Consider the following 17,972-nt stretch of genomic DNA (forward strand, 5'->3'; position numbering starts at 1 on the left):
AACAATACGTCAATATCCATAGGATTGTTGCCTATAATCAGTAGAAAACAACTGTTGTCATTAGGTTTTTTGGTCCAAGCGCAAGGTATTAGCATGCAAAATTACATACATGTACCAAACATGTCTTCAAGAGCCCATCATTTGGGACATATGTCATTTACAAGCACCTCTTGTTGAATGTAAAGTTCACAACAGTCAAAATAACAGTGATTAACACAAGTTTAAATTAGCAAATTCACAGAAACTTTCACTAATTTTACAAATTCTGAAAACTCTAATTGTCATGTAAATAAGTGTCAGTTCACTAAGACGTTTGAAGATTTAAATGCGTTTTCAATCTTACAATTTCTTTTATTATTCACATAATCCTACATACAACGGACGGATGGAGTTGAATTTTGTCTTGCAGCTTTCTTAGTCGTGCCCTTAAAAGTTAGGCTCTTGGTGCTCTGACTTCAGACAAGTTGTCGAGTACATTGGTGTAATTATACCTTAGATTTACCTTAATTTTATGTTTTACTTAATTAATCTGGTATTTTTCCGCTAATGTTAGAGCCTTTCTCAGCGGGGATTTTATTTATATTGTGTTGTTTAACTTGTTGAAAATAAGGTAAGTGCGAGGTTGACATGCCCTAAACGCGTTTAAACCCCCAGTTTTCTTTATTTAGGTTACTGACCGTTCCAAGGCGGTGCCCCTATTTTTAACTGGTTTTCTGTCTGTCTTGTATTTTCTGTTGCGTATTTTGTCTTGTTTGTTGTAAGCGTTTTTTTCCCTCCTTCTCCTCACTCCCCCGTTTTGCCCCTCTCCTTTCCCCTTGCATTTGCGCTCCCCAGTTTTTTTTTGCATCCCCTCCCCCTTTACTATAAGTTAATTTTCGTGCCCACCTTTATTTTGGCTGCCGGAATCCTAAGGCGGTGCACGATTGTTTTTTCCTGCTTATAGGTGTGCGTTTGTGTGCTTGTGTGTCTAAAGCAGTGCCCTACAGTGTTCTTGTATCTTACTTGTCTGTTTTTCTATGTTAGTTAGTTGGGTGTGGTTGTGTGTTTATCTTTGGTACATGAATGTCTGCGCTATTGTGGTTTACGTTGTAGTGTAACTGTAATTAAGGAACGTAACATTCCCTTTGTATATTCATCCTTGTTCTACTTTCCCCTTCAACCTCTCCCCGCTCCACCCCTCACCCCATTTCTACCCCTTACCACTTCGGCCCTCTCTATCTATATTTGGCATACATTTATATGTACCTGTTAGATTTTTGAAGCAACCCGTCTGTAATATTTTTCCTTTACAGCTTCTGTTTGTTGTTGGTCTACTTTGCAAATGAGGCTGTGTTTCTAGTGCTCTGTGCTTCCGAGAAATCTAATCTTACCTATTATCTTTTGGTTTGTGAAACATCACAAATTATGTTGTCATCTTGTTAATTCCATGTTACTAGAACATGATAATTACAAGATTTCTTATGTGTTCTCAGACATTTCAATTATTTCTTGTAAAGAAGTCATCAGCACCTAATTACGAAATTTTCAACACACGAATTGACGTAAGACTAAGTATTTTCGAGTAGATACAGATTACTAGATTAAAGAGAATTTGTAACTGACTCGAAAACTGTAAAAGAAATTTAAAACAATTGGTTTCTTTTCTTATTCACAATAAAACTGCTCTACGTTATCGTTCTCCACCTCTACCGGAACGTTCTCCACCTCTACCGGAACGTTGTTCACCTCTACCGGAACGTTGTTCACCTCTACCGGAACGTTCTCCACCTCTACCGGAACGTTCTCCACCTCTACCGGAACGTTGTTCACCTCTACCGGAACGTTCTCCACCTCTACCGGAACGTTGTTCACCTCTACCGGAACGTTCTCCACCTCTACCGGAACGTTGTTCACCTCTACCGAAACGTTCTCCACCTCTACCGGAACGTTCTCCGCCTCTACCGGAACGTTCTCCGCCTCTACCGTTCTCCACCTCTACCGGAACGTTGTTCTCCACCTCTACCGGAACGTTCTCCACCTCTACCGGAACGTTGTTCACCTCTACCGGAACGTTGTTCACCTATATTAGACCGGAAATGTATTTATTAATAACAGTAAATCCACTTTTAATACTTCTACTACGCATTAGAACAAAATCCGTCTATGCGAAGAGAATGTAACGCGAAAAGAATGTAACGCGAAAAGAATGCCTATTATATTTTTTCAAGGAAAATATTGCTTTTTCAAAAATAGATTTCACTCTTGACAGAACTTCAGACTCGAACACTAGATGCAGTATTAAGGCAAAACAGTATTCCATATTTTGCCGAAGTTGCTCAATTGTCACCGATCTATGATGCAATCATTCGAGAAGACAAATTTGTGTGAAAATGGATTGAGGACAATAATGAAATTCAAATCTTTGGAGATTTTGCAGACCTATCAGTTTACGACACATGATGTATCTATTATGTAAACCGGAGTTGAAATACAATACATCAAATTTTTGCCGTTTGCCAGACAGACAATTTGGCAGACGGTAAAAGATGGAATTAATGTTAAGATATCTAGTAAAGTGAAAGAAGTATGATATTTGTTATATATCAAGCTAGCAAAAAATGTCTTATAACTTAACCTTAACCCTGCTAAATTTCCAAAATGGACTGTTCCATCATTCAATTTTGGCAGTACCACTTATTATTCGACGGGATGTTCACTGAAAAAAATACTAACTGATCAGAATGATCTTGGTCTGCATTGGTCGCAAAGGCAGAGTCACTTGCCGCCACCAGGCTAAAGGTTAAGAACTGGTGTTAGATATTTGTTTTTGTGCAAAGATATTCATTTTATGTTAAGAGGTAAAACAATTATTCTAACGTTCTGTATTTGAGAGTGCAGCTGTTTCCGAAAGACAACTGACATATGCTTCTGTTAATTAGGCTACAAAAGTCTTTGATCATAATCTTATTTTATTAAAGTCATGTGCGAAGTATTACTTTTACATTATAACGGATAAAACACGCTATTGCTAGGCGGATCAGTCAAGCACATGGCAGGAATTTCGGTCTGTCTTGCAAGCCTCTGCGTTTTCAGAATTTGACAGATCTAACTTTCGCGTCAATCTCCTCGATATTTGGACAAGCAAAGCATTCAAGCAAATTGGTTAAGTACTTACGTGATAACAGCTCTACATGCAATAAAAAAGGTAACTTAAAGGGTTAATATTTTGAAAGCACAGAGCACTGCAAAAGCCAGATCCGAAATTAGCCCGCCATAAATAGAAACAGCAGACTGGTTGCTTCGAATATCCATCAACATGTACATCTAAATTATGAAAGATAGCGTAAAAGGAAGGGAAGAATGTTGAGCAGGGTAAAACTAATCGTAGGGATAGCTTAGTACTTTCAGATTGATATATAGCAAAATGAAATGCGACTTCAACCCGCTTCTGCTCAACCCGGGGCTAGCGGGCGAGGGCATGCATTTCCACTACCGTCCATGAACAGGCTCAATCAAACCGAGCCTGCAACATTTTCGATTTTGTCGTGTTGAGCGACCTGTGGAGTTTCCACTTTTTCTATTCAGATATACGAGTGTTGCTGACCGCGTTATTCGAAACATGTACTGTAACAAATTACAGGAAAACCGGACACTAAAACGTCTGAAAGCTTCACTGGCTGGAGCAACAGAACAAATTACTTTATACGTATCAAGTCACGTCGTTAAGGTTTCATATTCACTGGTATTGATTTAGGATAGAGCGTTGCAAATGGAATGTTAGCATAATCAATCCCAAAACGCCTAAAAAATTCTGATGTATAAAATCAAATGTATATTTGAAACAAACACATTTTTAAAGATCTCTTTTTAGTAACTAACAACGATACTTTAACAAAACTAGTTTGTGTTGGTTGGTTGATGATTACAGTACAACTAATAGAAGTCCATATAAGGCCAGAGGAAAATGTACTCACAGGACAAAAAGGAACTGAAGGAGTGGTCTCTTAAAATATGTGGTCTCTTTAATAGACGTGTTCTCCTTAGAAAGTTCGACTATGAATAAGAATTTATTAGTATGATGTATAAACATTTGAAGGATTGTGTATAATGTTACTGCAGTGTAACAAGTTACTGTTTCAACGAATGATGTGGATTTACGATGATTTCCGCGCAAAACGTTGCCTAATTCATAATCAAGGATATTCGTGTACGCTCTGTTGTTTCGTTTTAGTGTTTAAATAGCTCTAACATCTCATAATTCGTATCGTAACTTATACTTAGTAAATTTATAAAATGTCAAATGGTATATTGTTAAAATATTTTTAAATGTACACACTGATATTTGTAAAACGTGTATAATTAACCGAAAATTAAAGTTTTGTGTTATTATAATGATCTGAATTATTTTAATAATCATGCACATGTCATGGTGTAAGACCAATACACAGTTCATTTGTAGCTACATCAATCGTAAAATTATGAGATCATGACATAAACTTAAAAAAATGCTATTCACCTAGGTTCCGCATTTGTGAAAATAATGAATTGTCTCCCTTATCGGTGAAGATACATTTCTAGAAAATGAAAGTTATATTTCCCTGAGTCATTACTGTAACAGTACTCATCCACTTCATATGTACATTAAAAACAGTAGCAACTAAAAGCTTTTAAAGAAACTATTAGAGGATATACCAATTTCTAAGCACTCAAAAGTGTTATTTTTAAATTCAACATGATTAACTTTATTCAGGAAGAGCGACAGATCATTGATTTTTTTTCGTGGCAATGTTGTTTTGGCTTTCCACAATAATTCGAATAAAATGACAGGATGGGTCAGTTGTTTTATAGGAAGGACATTCCCAATTGTGTTATATAGCGCCCTGACAAAATGAATACAAGAAAGAAGATCTATTTAGTAAATTGGTAAATTAGTATAATATATTGACGTAGAACAGGTGAAAAGTTAACAATGAGTTTGAAAATGAATGTCGCAGTTAGAAACTGATTTCTATTATCATTTTACTAGAATGACTGAAGAAACTAGAGAAATTCTGAGCACAACCACATTGCCATCGAGAACGCCAATTATCTGTCACTCGTATCAAATATATCATTCCTTTGGAAAAAAAAAGCATATACAACTGGAAAATATGTCAAACGTTGCTAAATTATATGTATGTTATTATTATTGTATGTTTGTTATTGTTATTCAATGTCTTGTCATTCATATTTTAAAAGTCATTATTGTTATTCTATATTTCGTTATTCTTATTGTATCTTTGATATTGTTATTCAATGTCGTGTCATTCATATTCTAAGTCTTACCATTGTTATTGTTTATGTCGTTATTCTTATTGTATGTTCGATATTCTTATGGTAAAAGTCATTATTGTTATTCTATATTTCGTTATTCTTATTGTATCTTTGATATTGTTATTCAATGTCGTGTCATTCATATTCTAAGTATTACCATTGTTATTGTATATGTCGTTATTCTTATTGTATGTTCGATATTCTTATGGTAAAAGTCATCATTGTTGTTCAATATCTGACGATTCTATTTACAAAACGTGTCATTCTTATTCTATGTTATGTGATTGTATTTGTATAGCGTCGCTGTGCTATTTATATCGCGGGAAATCGCACATACAATAAGAATATTAAGCTTACAAAAACAATAATGAATATACAACAACTATAACGTCTTTTACAATAAGAATATCGAACATACAATCAAAGTCAATGCCTTTTCTACAGATTGGTTTGAGGTACATTGTGGTTTACGTCAAGGCTGTATTCTTTCGCCAATATTATTTAACCTGTTTATCAATGATTTGGCTGTCTACCTTAAATCATTCAATGTTGGTATAGATATCGGTAACGAAAATGTTTGTATTTTGTTATTTGCCGATGACATTGTTTTATTGGCAGAAAATGCCAGAGATCTCCAAATACTTCTAGATGCCTTAAATACTTGGTGTATCTCAAATGATATGAATATTAATTTTACCAAAAGTAATGTTGTTCATTTTAGACCAGCTCATAAGCATAGAACAGATTTTGTTTTTAGATGTGGTAATGATACAATTGCATTAACTGACAATTATACTTACCTTGGCATTGTATTAAATGAATATTTAGATATCAATGTTACTGTTAGAGCAGTTACTCAAAGTGCAAGTCGCGCACTGGGCCTTGTCATTGCTAAATGTAAGCTTATTGGCGGAGTACCATATGATGTATTCACTAAGTTGTATGATGCTATTGTTTGGCCCGTCATCAACTATGGGGCGGCCATATGGGGGCACAGGTCATTTTCATGCGTAGATGCGGTTCATAATCGTGCTATGCGCTTTTTCCTAGGAGTTGGAAGATATACCCCTAATTTGGCTCTTGCAGGGGAGATGGCCTGGACTCCTACTATGGTACGTCAATGGAAAACTGTTTCTAGCTTTGTGTCTCGTATCTGTAACACTGCAATGACCAGGCTCAATAAACGAATAGCAGTCTGGGCTAGCTCTAAGTTGGGTACTTCTTGTAGAAATTGGTTTTTCCATGTCAAGAAAAAGTTTGAGGAATCTCAAATTGATTACAATATTTCTGAATATGTACCTAAGAAATATGTCATTGACAAGATCACTAAAAATGTTGAAGAAAATTACCTAAGAGCTTGGTTTACTGGTATAAATAGAATAGAAAGTGCTAGTGGTAGAGGCCGAAATAAGCTCAGAACTTATTGTACACTGAAACCTGAATACAAAGTTGAAGAATATTGTCAACTTATTATGCCTATTTCACATAGATCTGCATTGTGTAAATTCAGATGTGGGGTAGCTCCCATCCGTCTTGAGACGGGCAGATATGAAGGGTTACAAGTTGAAAATAGAACCTGTCCTTTTCTTTGTAATACGGTTGAGGATGAAATACATGTCTTACTGAATTGTAACTTATATGAAGATTTAAGGAAACCCTTAATTTTGAAGGCAATTTCCAGTAACTCAAATTTTGAATCTTTGTCTGATCTTGAAAAGCTTAAATTTGTGTTAACAAACCCAGCATTATTGAGATTAAGTGCAAAATCCTGCTGTGCAATACTTGATCGAAGATGTCAATTTCTTAATAAATGACATGTATATAGTAAAATTACTAAGTAATTTTTAAATGTCAAACTATTTTAGGCCAGTGTAAATTTATCCATTGTTTAAAAGTATTGATGATATTTATCTATCACTCAAAATGCTCTCGTTAATCTAACATATGTTTGGTCTGACCAAACATGTTCCATTATTTTATACCATTTTGTAATGTTGAGCTTATTGCCATAGTATTAATAATTCAGTGTTTTAAGTAAATAGATTTTAAGGCAGCTTTTAAACTAAGATTAACAAGGGTATTTTGAATTTTATCTGTTTGATATGTATATATCAAGTAGTTTCATACTGCAGCTGAAACTCTATAACTCGAAGTCGGTTGGACCAATGTAAATACTTTGACTTTAAATAGTCGTGGTTCGATTTAAACATTTTCAATTTAAACAAAGTCAGATTGGAATAAATTTAGATTGAGACTGAAAGATATGTTCGACTTAAGCGGGAGTTCAACTTAAGCGAGTTCGGGTTATCGAGTTTGGACTGTATTTGTGTGCTATTCATTGTACTATGTAAAATGTTTTAATAATTGTCTGTTACAAATCTTTAATAGATTGGCTATGCATGTATGTTCCATGTATAATGATTGTTTTATGTATGTAAACATGTATAGAACGGACAATAAACTTTGAAAACTTAACTTACAATAAGAATAACGACATATAGAATAACAATGGTAACACTTAGAATATGAATGACACGACATTGAATAACAATATGAAAGATACAATAAGAATAACGAAATATAGAATAACAATAATGACTTTTACCATAAGAACACCGAACATACAATAAGAATAACGACATATATAATAACAATGGTAAGACTTAGAATATGAATGACACGACATTGAATAACAATATCAAAGATACAATAAGAATAACGAAACATAGAATAACAATAATGACTTTTACCATACGAATATCGAACATACCATAAGAATAACGACATATACAATAACAACAGCAACTTTTAGAATATGAATGACACGACATTGAATAACAATAACAAACATACAATAATAATAACATACATGTACAATTTAGCAACGTTTGACATGCCATAGGAAAAGCCACGTTGAACTTTAATAAAAATAAGAAACTTTTCTTTCCTCACCATACAGGATGTTGACAAAATGAACAGAAACTGCGGGCGGGAACGGGGAGTGGGGTGGGGGAGAGGTGACGGGTGGGAGGGTGGAATATACCGTGTTTTATCGTAATCACCTTTAATGCAACGTGTAAGATGAACAAATTGAATGCTCTTGATTCACTTACTATTGTGTTCGGCATTCTAACACTGTGATTGGAGAATTGCTCTGGGATTACATAACGTCATTGATAATTGCATTGAATTGTATAATTACCCTACTGGGTATTACAATGCCATATTTTCCGCTTTTTCATGAGGTAGTCTGTCAAAACGTCAGCTTATATAATGCTTGCAAAAATTAAATCAAGGAAATTTGCTTATAATTGACCTAGTACCGAATCCATAGACGAACAATCAGTGAAGTTATATTTATTGCTACTTGTCAGTGAATTGTCGAAATAAAAGAGTGAAATTTATCTGGTATTTTCTCAGTGAAAAATATGAAATATATTTTTTTTTCACTGGTAAGGATATAAAAAATCGGTAAATTTTGTCAAAACATGAAATAAAAAGAAACTTTGTTTGTTTTACATGTAAGCTCGACGTATATTTCATTCGTGAACACCATAATTTACAGTTTTACTCGTGGCTTCTTCACTCGTGAAAACATTGCATTAGGTGTTCACTCGGTAAAATATATTTTGATCTTACACTGAATTCTATGTATTATTTATATATGTTTTCTGATTTAAAATGATGGAAAAATAAGATACTTTGAAAACAAGTTAGAAAAGGTTCCGTGTGGCGAGCGTAAAAAAAAATATCAAACAGGGAGTGCCACGCACCAAAAGCGCAGCCTCCTCAAAACGAACCCCCAGCACGCAAACGCGTGCATCACACACACACAATCAAAGCTTACACATCAGGACAAAACGAACAACACACACACACACACACACAAACACACACACACACACACACACACACACACACACCCAAAGCCAACACGTAAGGACAAGAAAATGTCTCCCCGTACTTGGATTCAGTGTTGTAATATTTTCTGGTCCTTTGAGATCATGGAGTTCATCCAATATCTATGTAATAGAATTCCACTTAAGCCGGTGCTAGGGAGCGTGAGAGGTGTTTCACTTTCTATCATTTTTCATGAACAGGCTCAATCAAACCGAGTCTGCTATTATTTTGCTTGGGTGCATTTCATGGTCCAAAAGATCTTTTAACAGATTTTATCAACTATCACGACAGAAATCTTCAAGTGTCGTGTGGCGACTGTAAATGTCTCCACGTACTTGGATTCAGTGTTGTAATATTTTCTGGTTCTTTGAGATCATGGAGTTCATTTAATATCTATGTAATAGAATTCCGCTTAAGCCGGTGCTAGTGTACGGTGCCCCTAAAGTGACATGTTACACACTTTTTTTCCAATTAGGTAATGTGAGACTTTTTTTATTTCGTTTAAACGAAATGATTTAAACGAAATGATTTCGTTTAAACGAAATAAGTTATTTCGTTTAAACGAAATAAGTCATTTCGTTTAAACGAAATCATTTCGTTTAAACGAAATCATTTCGTTTAAACGAAATAATCATTTCGTTTAAACGAAATAAACTATTTCGTTTAAACGAAATAACTTATTTCGTTTAAACGAAATGATTTCGTTTAAACGAAATGATTTCGTTTAAACGAAATAAAAAAAGTCTCACATTACCTAATTGGAAAAAATGTGTGTAACATGTCACTTTAGGGGCACCGTACTAGTGAGCGTGAGAGGTGTTGCACTTTCCAGTATCTCTCATGAACAGACTCCATAAAAAACCGAAAGAAAATATCAAACAGGGAATGCCACGTTCCAAAACCGCAGCCTCCCCAAAACGAAACCCACAGCACGCAGACGCGCACACTACACACAGACAGACAGACAGACAGACACACACACACACGCACACACACACCCGCATACAAAGCAACCGAGTCTGCTATTATTTTGTTTGGCTGCATTTTATGCTTCCGAAGGATCTTATAACATATTTTATTTGGTAGTAATCGCTCAAGTATCTGATTCACAATTCCGATACTATATTATTGTTAAAAGTACTTTATTCTGTAAAGGTCAATGCCTTTTAAATTGGTGAGTCTTGTACGAAAGTGGCATGGGACAATTTTGTTTTTTTTGCACGGGTAAGTTTTCTGGAAAAAAGAGGTAACTGTACGTCGATGGCATTCATTTGTGATGTTTTAATAGCTATATATATAACTAATGGGTAATTGCTGTGTAAAATAAACGAATGCTTTAGGTTCTTAGAAATGGTCTGTTCTAAACCGAATCATCAAAATACAGTCCATCCATCTAAATGCAACTTGAATTTACGAAAAAAGTAAACGGTTATGGGACCCATTTTCACTATAATAATTATTTACGTATGGTCTCCTGCTTTGAAATATGCATACCTTTTTGGGTCAATTATTTGCAGATAAAAGGAGACTGATGTCACTAGCTGTAGAATTGTGCCATTTTTTGCCTTAAAATTTAAAATCCTGTAACCGATATTTTGCTCTTTTATCATAACAACGACTGAATTGGATAAGATGAAGTCCTAAGCATAATGTAAAACATTTACACTATTTTGCACTTACATTTTTCACTGCTATCAACGCATTTTTGTGAATGTTTCAAATTTACTAATCCCGGTACCCCTAAGTGACTTTGTGTTTCAGATGAGACTTTTAATGAGTTACCTTGTGTTGTTTTATGTTATAGATCTAGTGGTTGCATCTGCAACTATATTACCTGGGTCACAAGTATACAACTTAACTTTTGTCTATATGAATAAACACTCAATAAAAACAAATTATAAATATTTGCTTTACAAGAGCAATTAATTAATCAAACCATTAGGATATTCATGAATTAGAATACTTTAGAGTATCTAAGATTTGAACTTAACATAATTACTTTGCTCACATTTAGGTTTTAGGGTGTTAAGCACAAATCATTAAATATCGGCAAGGGAGTTATAAACAATTCCCTGCTGTAAGATCAAACGGGACATACAACACAAATAGACACTTTAATTATATAAAATGATGGTTTGTGTATGTGTTTGCTTGTTTTGGGTTTAACGCCGTTTTTCAGTTAAGAGTATATATTTGGGACAAATGCTTACGCTTTGTGATATACACAACTTTTGTAGCCTGCAAAAAAGCACAAATTAACTAAATATCCTCACATCACATCATATTCCTTTTATAGTTATATACTATGTTCATCCTATGATGCCATTCAGAAAGTTACCAATCTTCCTACCTACGCAGTGCAGTGCGTTTTAAATTATTAACGACAACTAAGCGATTTTGGACACCATTTGGCAGCCCGCCGTAAAAAATCGGCTTGGAGAAAATAACTTGTTTTACTTGGCTTTTCACTCCCACGAGAATGCTTTATAGAGTATTTGGGTACATAAATAGAGAATATGTTTTACAGTTAAGACACGCCAAGGTCTTTGTAAACGGCAACTCAACTTTCTTTAATAAAGATTTGATATGTACACATTGTTTACTCAGTCGAGATGATAAAACACGTAAAAGTTGAAAAAAAAACCTTATTCTTAATTATTCTAACCTCGCGTATTGCCCTGCCAGATAATTTAAGACTACAGCGTGGCATTCGGCACTCTACGATCCAAGTAGTTCAGACTCTTTTCCTAAAGTACACCCCTTAAAATAGTATTTCCTTCCATTAAGAAAAATATAATGAATAAATATATGTATACTGACTGGTAGGAAAGTGTTTCAGCTGCGAAACCGCGTCCATTAACTTCTTTGAACTAATAAAAGCCGATAAATTGACAAATAAGAACTAGAAAAGAGGACAAATAACACAGCGAGGGAAATTATACAACGTAATACCATTATCCCCAGTGTTATATAACACAAGATTTTGAAGACAGTTACAAGTGGACCAAGAATATTGAAGTTATAAGCATAAAACCTCAAGGGAGGTCAATATCATGTAAAAACATGACTTATATATATAAAGATTTTTTCCGCATTTGTACTGCTTTTTCCATTCAAAAGCTTTTCAATTGTTAGAAGTGCAGTAACGTATATCGCTGTTTTAGGCAAGGTGTTTAGATTATTGTGAAGTACGAATGAGGCATGCACTTGGACAAACCTCTTGGATCAGTTCAGACCACTTTGAATTAATTCTTCTTCATTGTTAAAACATACTTTTTATAAGTGACTGTAAATACCTAATTGTACTTTTTCTATTAAACAATCAGCCAAATATTCAGTAAAATAGTTTGACAATCGATGAAATATGATGAAACAGGCATATCAACTATAATTTTTATGGTTAAAACTGCAAACGTTTTATTTTTATTTATTTATGTTTTACTAGAAAATAACTGCATTAATTCGGTCGTAACAATATTAATCAACAACAGATAACAAAGAGGAGGATTACATTATAGCTTCATCACAGCTGATGGCTTTCAAGCTTGACTGCTTCCTCAAATGACACACGGAGACAGACAGGAACACACTGAGAGCAAGGGACAAGTAGTTAGAAATCACCATGTCAAATATCATATGTCATGATACAGGATTAAACTACAACCAGTCATATCTTATTCAACACATCCATATTCTTTTTCTCGGTAAGAATTTAATGAAATAATTGAAAGTTATGGCCAAATATGAACCGAAAATAAAAGTATAACTCTCATTGCACTGACAGTTAACCATGTACGTGCGTGTTTTTATGGAACAATATTGAAACAAAAAAAACCCAAACAAAACTGGATCTTGCTTTGTTGCGTAAGCATGTCTCTGTCTAACAAGTTGACATTTTGAAACATCTTGCAATCTTACATGTCCATGCCTTTATTTGGTATTCGGTTTGGTTTGATCGTGCTTGCATCATTTTCCTAAGACATTCGTCTTGCTTTCGGACAGGCTATAATCTGACATACTATATTCATAATATTGTCTAGTGGTTACTTACATCGTGTCTTCATGGGAGCGGCAATGGTGTATACTCATTGATGAAAGGAACATAGTGGTTTCTTAATTGTGTGGTTGCAAGGAACTTTGATGCTTATATATACATTTTGCTGTGTGTATTGATATTGATGCATTTTGACAACGTAAATTAGAGCACTGCGGTCAGCAATTGTCTCACGTGAACTTTGGAGTCATTTGGATAATGTACCTGAAAGTTGATCACTGGTACTTTGATATATACAATATGTGTTGTTTATAATTGTGTTTAAGCCTTTAGATAATTCTTAAAAGAATGAACGCTTAGCATTTTGTGTTTGTTAAGTATGTGTTTATTATGTATGGCTTTAATGTCTGGTTTCAGGATATTTTTCAACAGTATTTAGTTTTGTGATGCTGAAAAAAGTAAAAACGGTCATACTGGAGGATGAATGATATCAAAATATCATTCTATACCAACGTTAACGGAACGTTTTAACGTATTAACATAATTAACAATTTAAAGGAAGGTTTTCAATGAATAGTAAACGCAGCCGCCAGTAAAATGTTGATGGATCTAATAGCTTTTTAATGCTACTTGTAGAGATGAACGGTATCTTATAAGGCCTTTGCAATAAAATAACATGTATGAACATTGATGATACACCGGCCTTTTGAAACGTGATTGCTGGACGCCTCGACAAATGAAACAGGTTTAGAGGTCCGGTTACCAAAGACGTAGCTACAATACGCAGTGTCGTATTTTTTCCGTGGTTCAGCGGAAGCTTCCGAGCACGCTCTGCTGTCATAATGAGAGATGTACATTATGGTAACCTCATTATGCATAGTGCTATACTGAATTCTGCATAGTGACAAGGGAGAGTGTATGTGCTTGCAATTCTTAAACTTGAGAAAATATTTCTGTCAACTGTTCATGCGTATGAGTGAGCACATTCACCCCGTCCAGGAACCAATTTTATATCTATCATCAGTAAATATAAAACATAGACAAATGGTGAAGGAACGGTGTAAGTTTACGACAAGCCAATACACCGAATGTAGCATGTCGCACGGCAGCATGACCGAAAGAAATATAAATCCTAGGCTAACGAAGAAGGCACGATTTAACCATACGAGTATGGATATTGTAGAGAATGAACAGGAATATTGTAGCCATCTTGATATGAGCCGTGCCATGAGAAAACCAACATAGTGGGTTTGCGACCAGCATGGATCCAGACCAGCCTGCGCATCCGCGCAGTCTGGTCAGGATCCATGCTGTTCGCTTTCAAAGCCTATTGCAATTAGAGAAACTGTTAGCGAACAGCATGGATCCTGACCAGACTGCGCGGATGCGCAGGCTGGTCTGGATCCATGCTGGTCGCAAACCCACTATGTTGGTTTTCTCATGGCACGGCTCATATCCTTTAGAGACATGGGCATGTAAGAATGCAAGATGTATATTTATTTGTCAAAATGTTGATGTCAGTTTGTCTGATAGTGGCTTGCATGTATCACAAAACAATCTGCAATTTTTGCTTTAATATTGTTCCATATGTTTTCACTTAAAACAGCCAACGGTTTCGTTTTGCCACGCTGGTATCTGGCAAATTCAGCCTTTATTTTTAAGCTATTTACAGATTTTAAAATGAAAACTATCTTACATTGTTAAAGTTAGTAGCCTGTTTGAAAGTTGGTATAATTTTATTTTATATCATTACTACTTTTTGTAGATAAGCATGTTAAGAATGTATTTGCCATGACAAAAAGAATTTGCCATGTCAGATTGGTCTTTTGCCATGGCAAAATAATTATACCATGGCAAGAGCATTTACCATTTTGCCTTAGTAACATTGCCATGGAAGATGGTTTTTTATACAAATTTTCTGACAAAAGTGTGTAGACTTATCATATCATAATCTCACTTAAGTTTTAATTGTCCAAAGCTGTGTTTTGTGCTGTGGCCAAAAACTGCCATGGCCATAAACTGCCATGGCTAGGTCATGTCAAAAATAAATCTACAATCAGTAAAATCCTCTACTTATACAAACTTAAATTTTAAAACCCTTCAATGCTATACTGTTAATGAGGAAATATGTTTTAAAGCTCTGTTAAGTTTGTTGCCACAGTAATCACATTGGTGAAGCAGTTGTGTTTACTCCGTCACTAAACCGATATTTAGTTATAAAAACGTAAATGACAAGCAGAACGAACAGTCTATGCGTAATAGAAAGATAACTATTTATTTCGTTTAAAGATAGATAACTTATACTATTCTGCATTATTCAATAAAACACTAGACATAAGGACAATAAAACAGATATTTGTGAGGTTTACAGAGATAAAAATGATTGCTTTATGTATTCCTTATAAAATACTTTTATGATTGTAATGATTAATTCCTTTATTCACAGACTAAATTGAATGATATTTAACATAGATATCAAGATGAAAATTGTATCCCATTTTTTTTCTTACAACCTGCATCAGTCCAATACAAAGGAAATGTTTTGTAAGGAGGAAGGAAGGATAATGCTGCAGAAAAATTGTTTTCACGTAATGTTTACTTGATATTACTTACGTTATGCTTATGTTAAGGTTTCCAATGCGGTGTCCCACTGTGTTCCTTTGTTTGTTCGTTTCGTCATATGTGTTGGCTTTGTGTGCGTGTGTGTTGTTCGTTTTGTCCTTATGTATTGGCTTTGGGTGTGTGTGTGTGTGTGTGTGTGTGTGTGTGTGGTGCACGCGTCTGCATGCTGGGGGTTTCGTTTTGAGGAGGCTACGTTTTTGGTGCGTGACATTCCCTGTTTGATATTTTTCTTTGTTTTTTTACATTAGAAGCAGCTGATTTGTTTCGCAGAAATTACGTCCAAACAAATACACCATTTTTACACATATGAGGATGTATTTACAGCAAGTCTATTTTCCAAATAACCCTGTAAAAGTCTACTTCTGAAAAGTAGAACTAACTTAAAGAACAGATTATCAGAAAAATGAACTGCTATTTTGGAGATATTAGCCTTAAGCATGCTGACGACAAGTGATTCTGTCTTTGCGACCAGTGCAGACCAAGATTAGCCTTCTCGTCCCTGCAGATCGATCATGGTCTACACTGTTCATTATTCTGTTAGTAAAATTTCCAAGAACACCCCTTTGAATAATAAATGGTACTGCCCAAATTAAATGATGGACCAATCCATTGTAGAACTTTAGCAAGGTTAAGGTAAACAATAATTGTGAGCCCCTCTAAACTTATTTTATTACTTCCGATACCCTACGAGGACCATCCTAAAATAATGACAACTGCAGGCTTCCGTAGGAGTTTGACATACAAGAAAGTCGTGCTTTCCTCCTTTACTAACCTGCAAAGTTTTACTGAATTCGGAGAGATTTAGTTTTGTATCAGGTGTAGTCATTGCACTTAGCAAAATGGAAAGCTATGAAAAGCTAACAAAAATTTGAAAATTCTGAAAATCTGAAATTAGAGCGTACATTAAAGCACGTTGGTCTTTAGAAATACCCGCAATGCAAATACTCAGTGAAAAGCATACGTAATAAGGAAAGTCTGTAGTATCGACGAAAAATGTTTTCAGGTTGGTACGTAAATTTAATCAAAAACAGCGCTTGTCGGCTTGTCCTGGCAGGCCTTAAACAGCAGTGATTCATAGAACATTGCTACTGTTAGACGTCTGATTGATGAAGACGCCGGATACACGGTGTGCGGGATGGTGTCTTTCCTTGGCATGGCAACGGGGAGAACTCATGCGATTATCTTAAGGCACTAGGTTCTTAGAAATATGTATGCCTTATGGGTGCCTCACATGTTAACCCGAGAGCAAAAGCGCAATAGGGCAAATGTGCTAAAGGAACATTAAAAAGTTCTCAAATTTAGTTGATCTCACAATGTAACAACTCTTGACAGATGGGACAGCCGCGTTGCGTCCACAAAAGTTATTGCAACAAAGACCGAATGGGGTACTTTTGTACAAACTTCTACACCGTCAGGAAAGTCAGTCACTGGAAAGTTTTATAGAGACAAAGTACTGAAAGCTCTCAAACGAAAATGAAAAAAAAAATGCGTCCAATGACTGGTATTCATGGTCTCCAGTTGATCCTTGACAACGCTACTGCTCACAAAAGTACAATCGTTCAAAAGTTTCTGAGAGATGAAAAAGTATTATGAATCAGTTATCCGCTTAATTACCAGATCTAAGTCCTTGTGATGTTTTCCTCTGTTAGAGGCTAAAAATGATGCAGCCAGGGCACTGATAATTATCAAATAAAGCACTTGGGATCGGTACTTTTCACTTACTTAAGACCATGCCAATGAGAGACTATTCTGCAGCGTTCACCAATTGGATTTCTCAGCTGCGGAAGTGCAAGGACTCAAGGGCGAATACTTTGAAGGGATAAACAAAATTTGAAGTATGTACACAGACTGTGTACCATATTCCAGCAGGATTGTCATTATATTTAAAGTTGCTCTCTTAATATTTAATTTGGTGGCTCACAAAACAGAAAATAGTTCAATCATAATTGAAAAACTTATAATATCGTAATTCTAAAAATCGTTACTATTATTATTATTATTATTATTATACCACATTTATATAACACTCTTTTCATGTACATGTACACGTTCAAAAGTGCTTTACAGAATAAATTGCAAACAAACAAATACGCATACAACACAAACAAAAAATGCATTCCACATCAACAAAAATCACGAATGTTAAACACATAGATAAAGCAAG

The 17,972-nt window shown here is 35.0% G+C and overlaps 1 protein-coding gene across 1 annotated transcript; it reads right to left on the bottom strand.

Annotated features, from left to right (window-relative positions):
- Window positions 1–1,669: 1,669 nt before the first annotated feature.
- Window positions 1,670–16,634, bottom strand: LOC128559137 (TATA-binding protein-associated factor 2N-like). The gene is made up of 2 exons (XM_053550308.1): window positions 16,581–16,634; window positions 1,670–2,059 (listed from the first exon to the last, which is right to left on the bottom strand). Exons 1-2 carry the CDS (start codon window positions 16,632–16,634, stop codon window positions 1,670–1,672), a joined length of 444 nt encoding a protein of 147 aa, XP_053406283.1.
- Window positions 16,635–17,972: the final 1,338 nt, after the last annotated feature.

This window comes from Mercenaria mercenaria, chromosome 8 (genome assembly GCF_021730395.1).
Source record: "Mercenaria mercenaria strain notata chromosome 8, MADL_Memer_1, whole genome shotgun sequence".
Lineage (NCBI taxonomy): Eukaryota > Metazoa > Mollusca > Bivalvia > Venerida > Veneridae > Mercenaria > Mercenaria mercenaria.

Coding starts and splice junctions, on each gene's coding strand:
- LOC128559137 (XM_053550308.1), bottom strand. CDS start 16,634: ATGACTACACCTGATACAAAACTAAATCTCTCCGAATTCAGTAAAACT. Junction 2,060..16,580: donor AATTCAGTAAAACTTTGCAG/GTTAGTAAAGGA, acceptor GGTCTAATATAG/GTGAACAACGTTCCGGTAGA.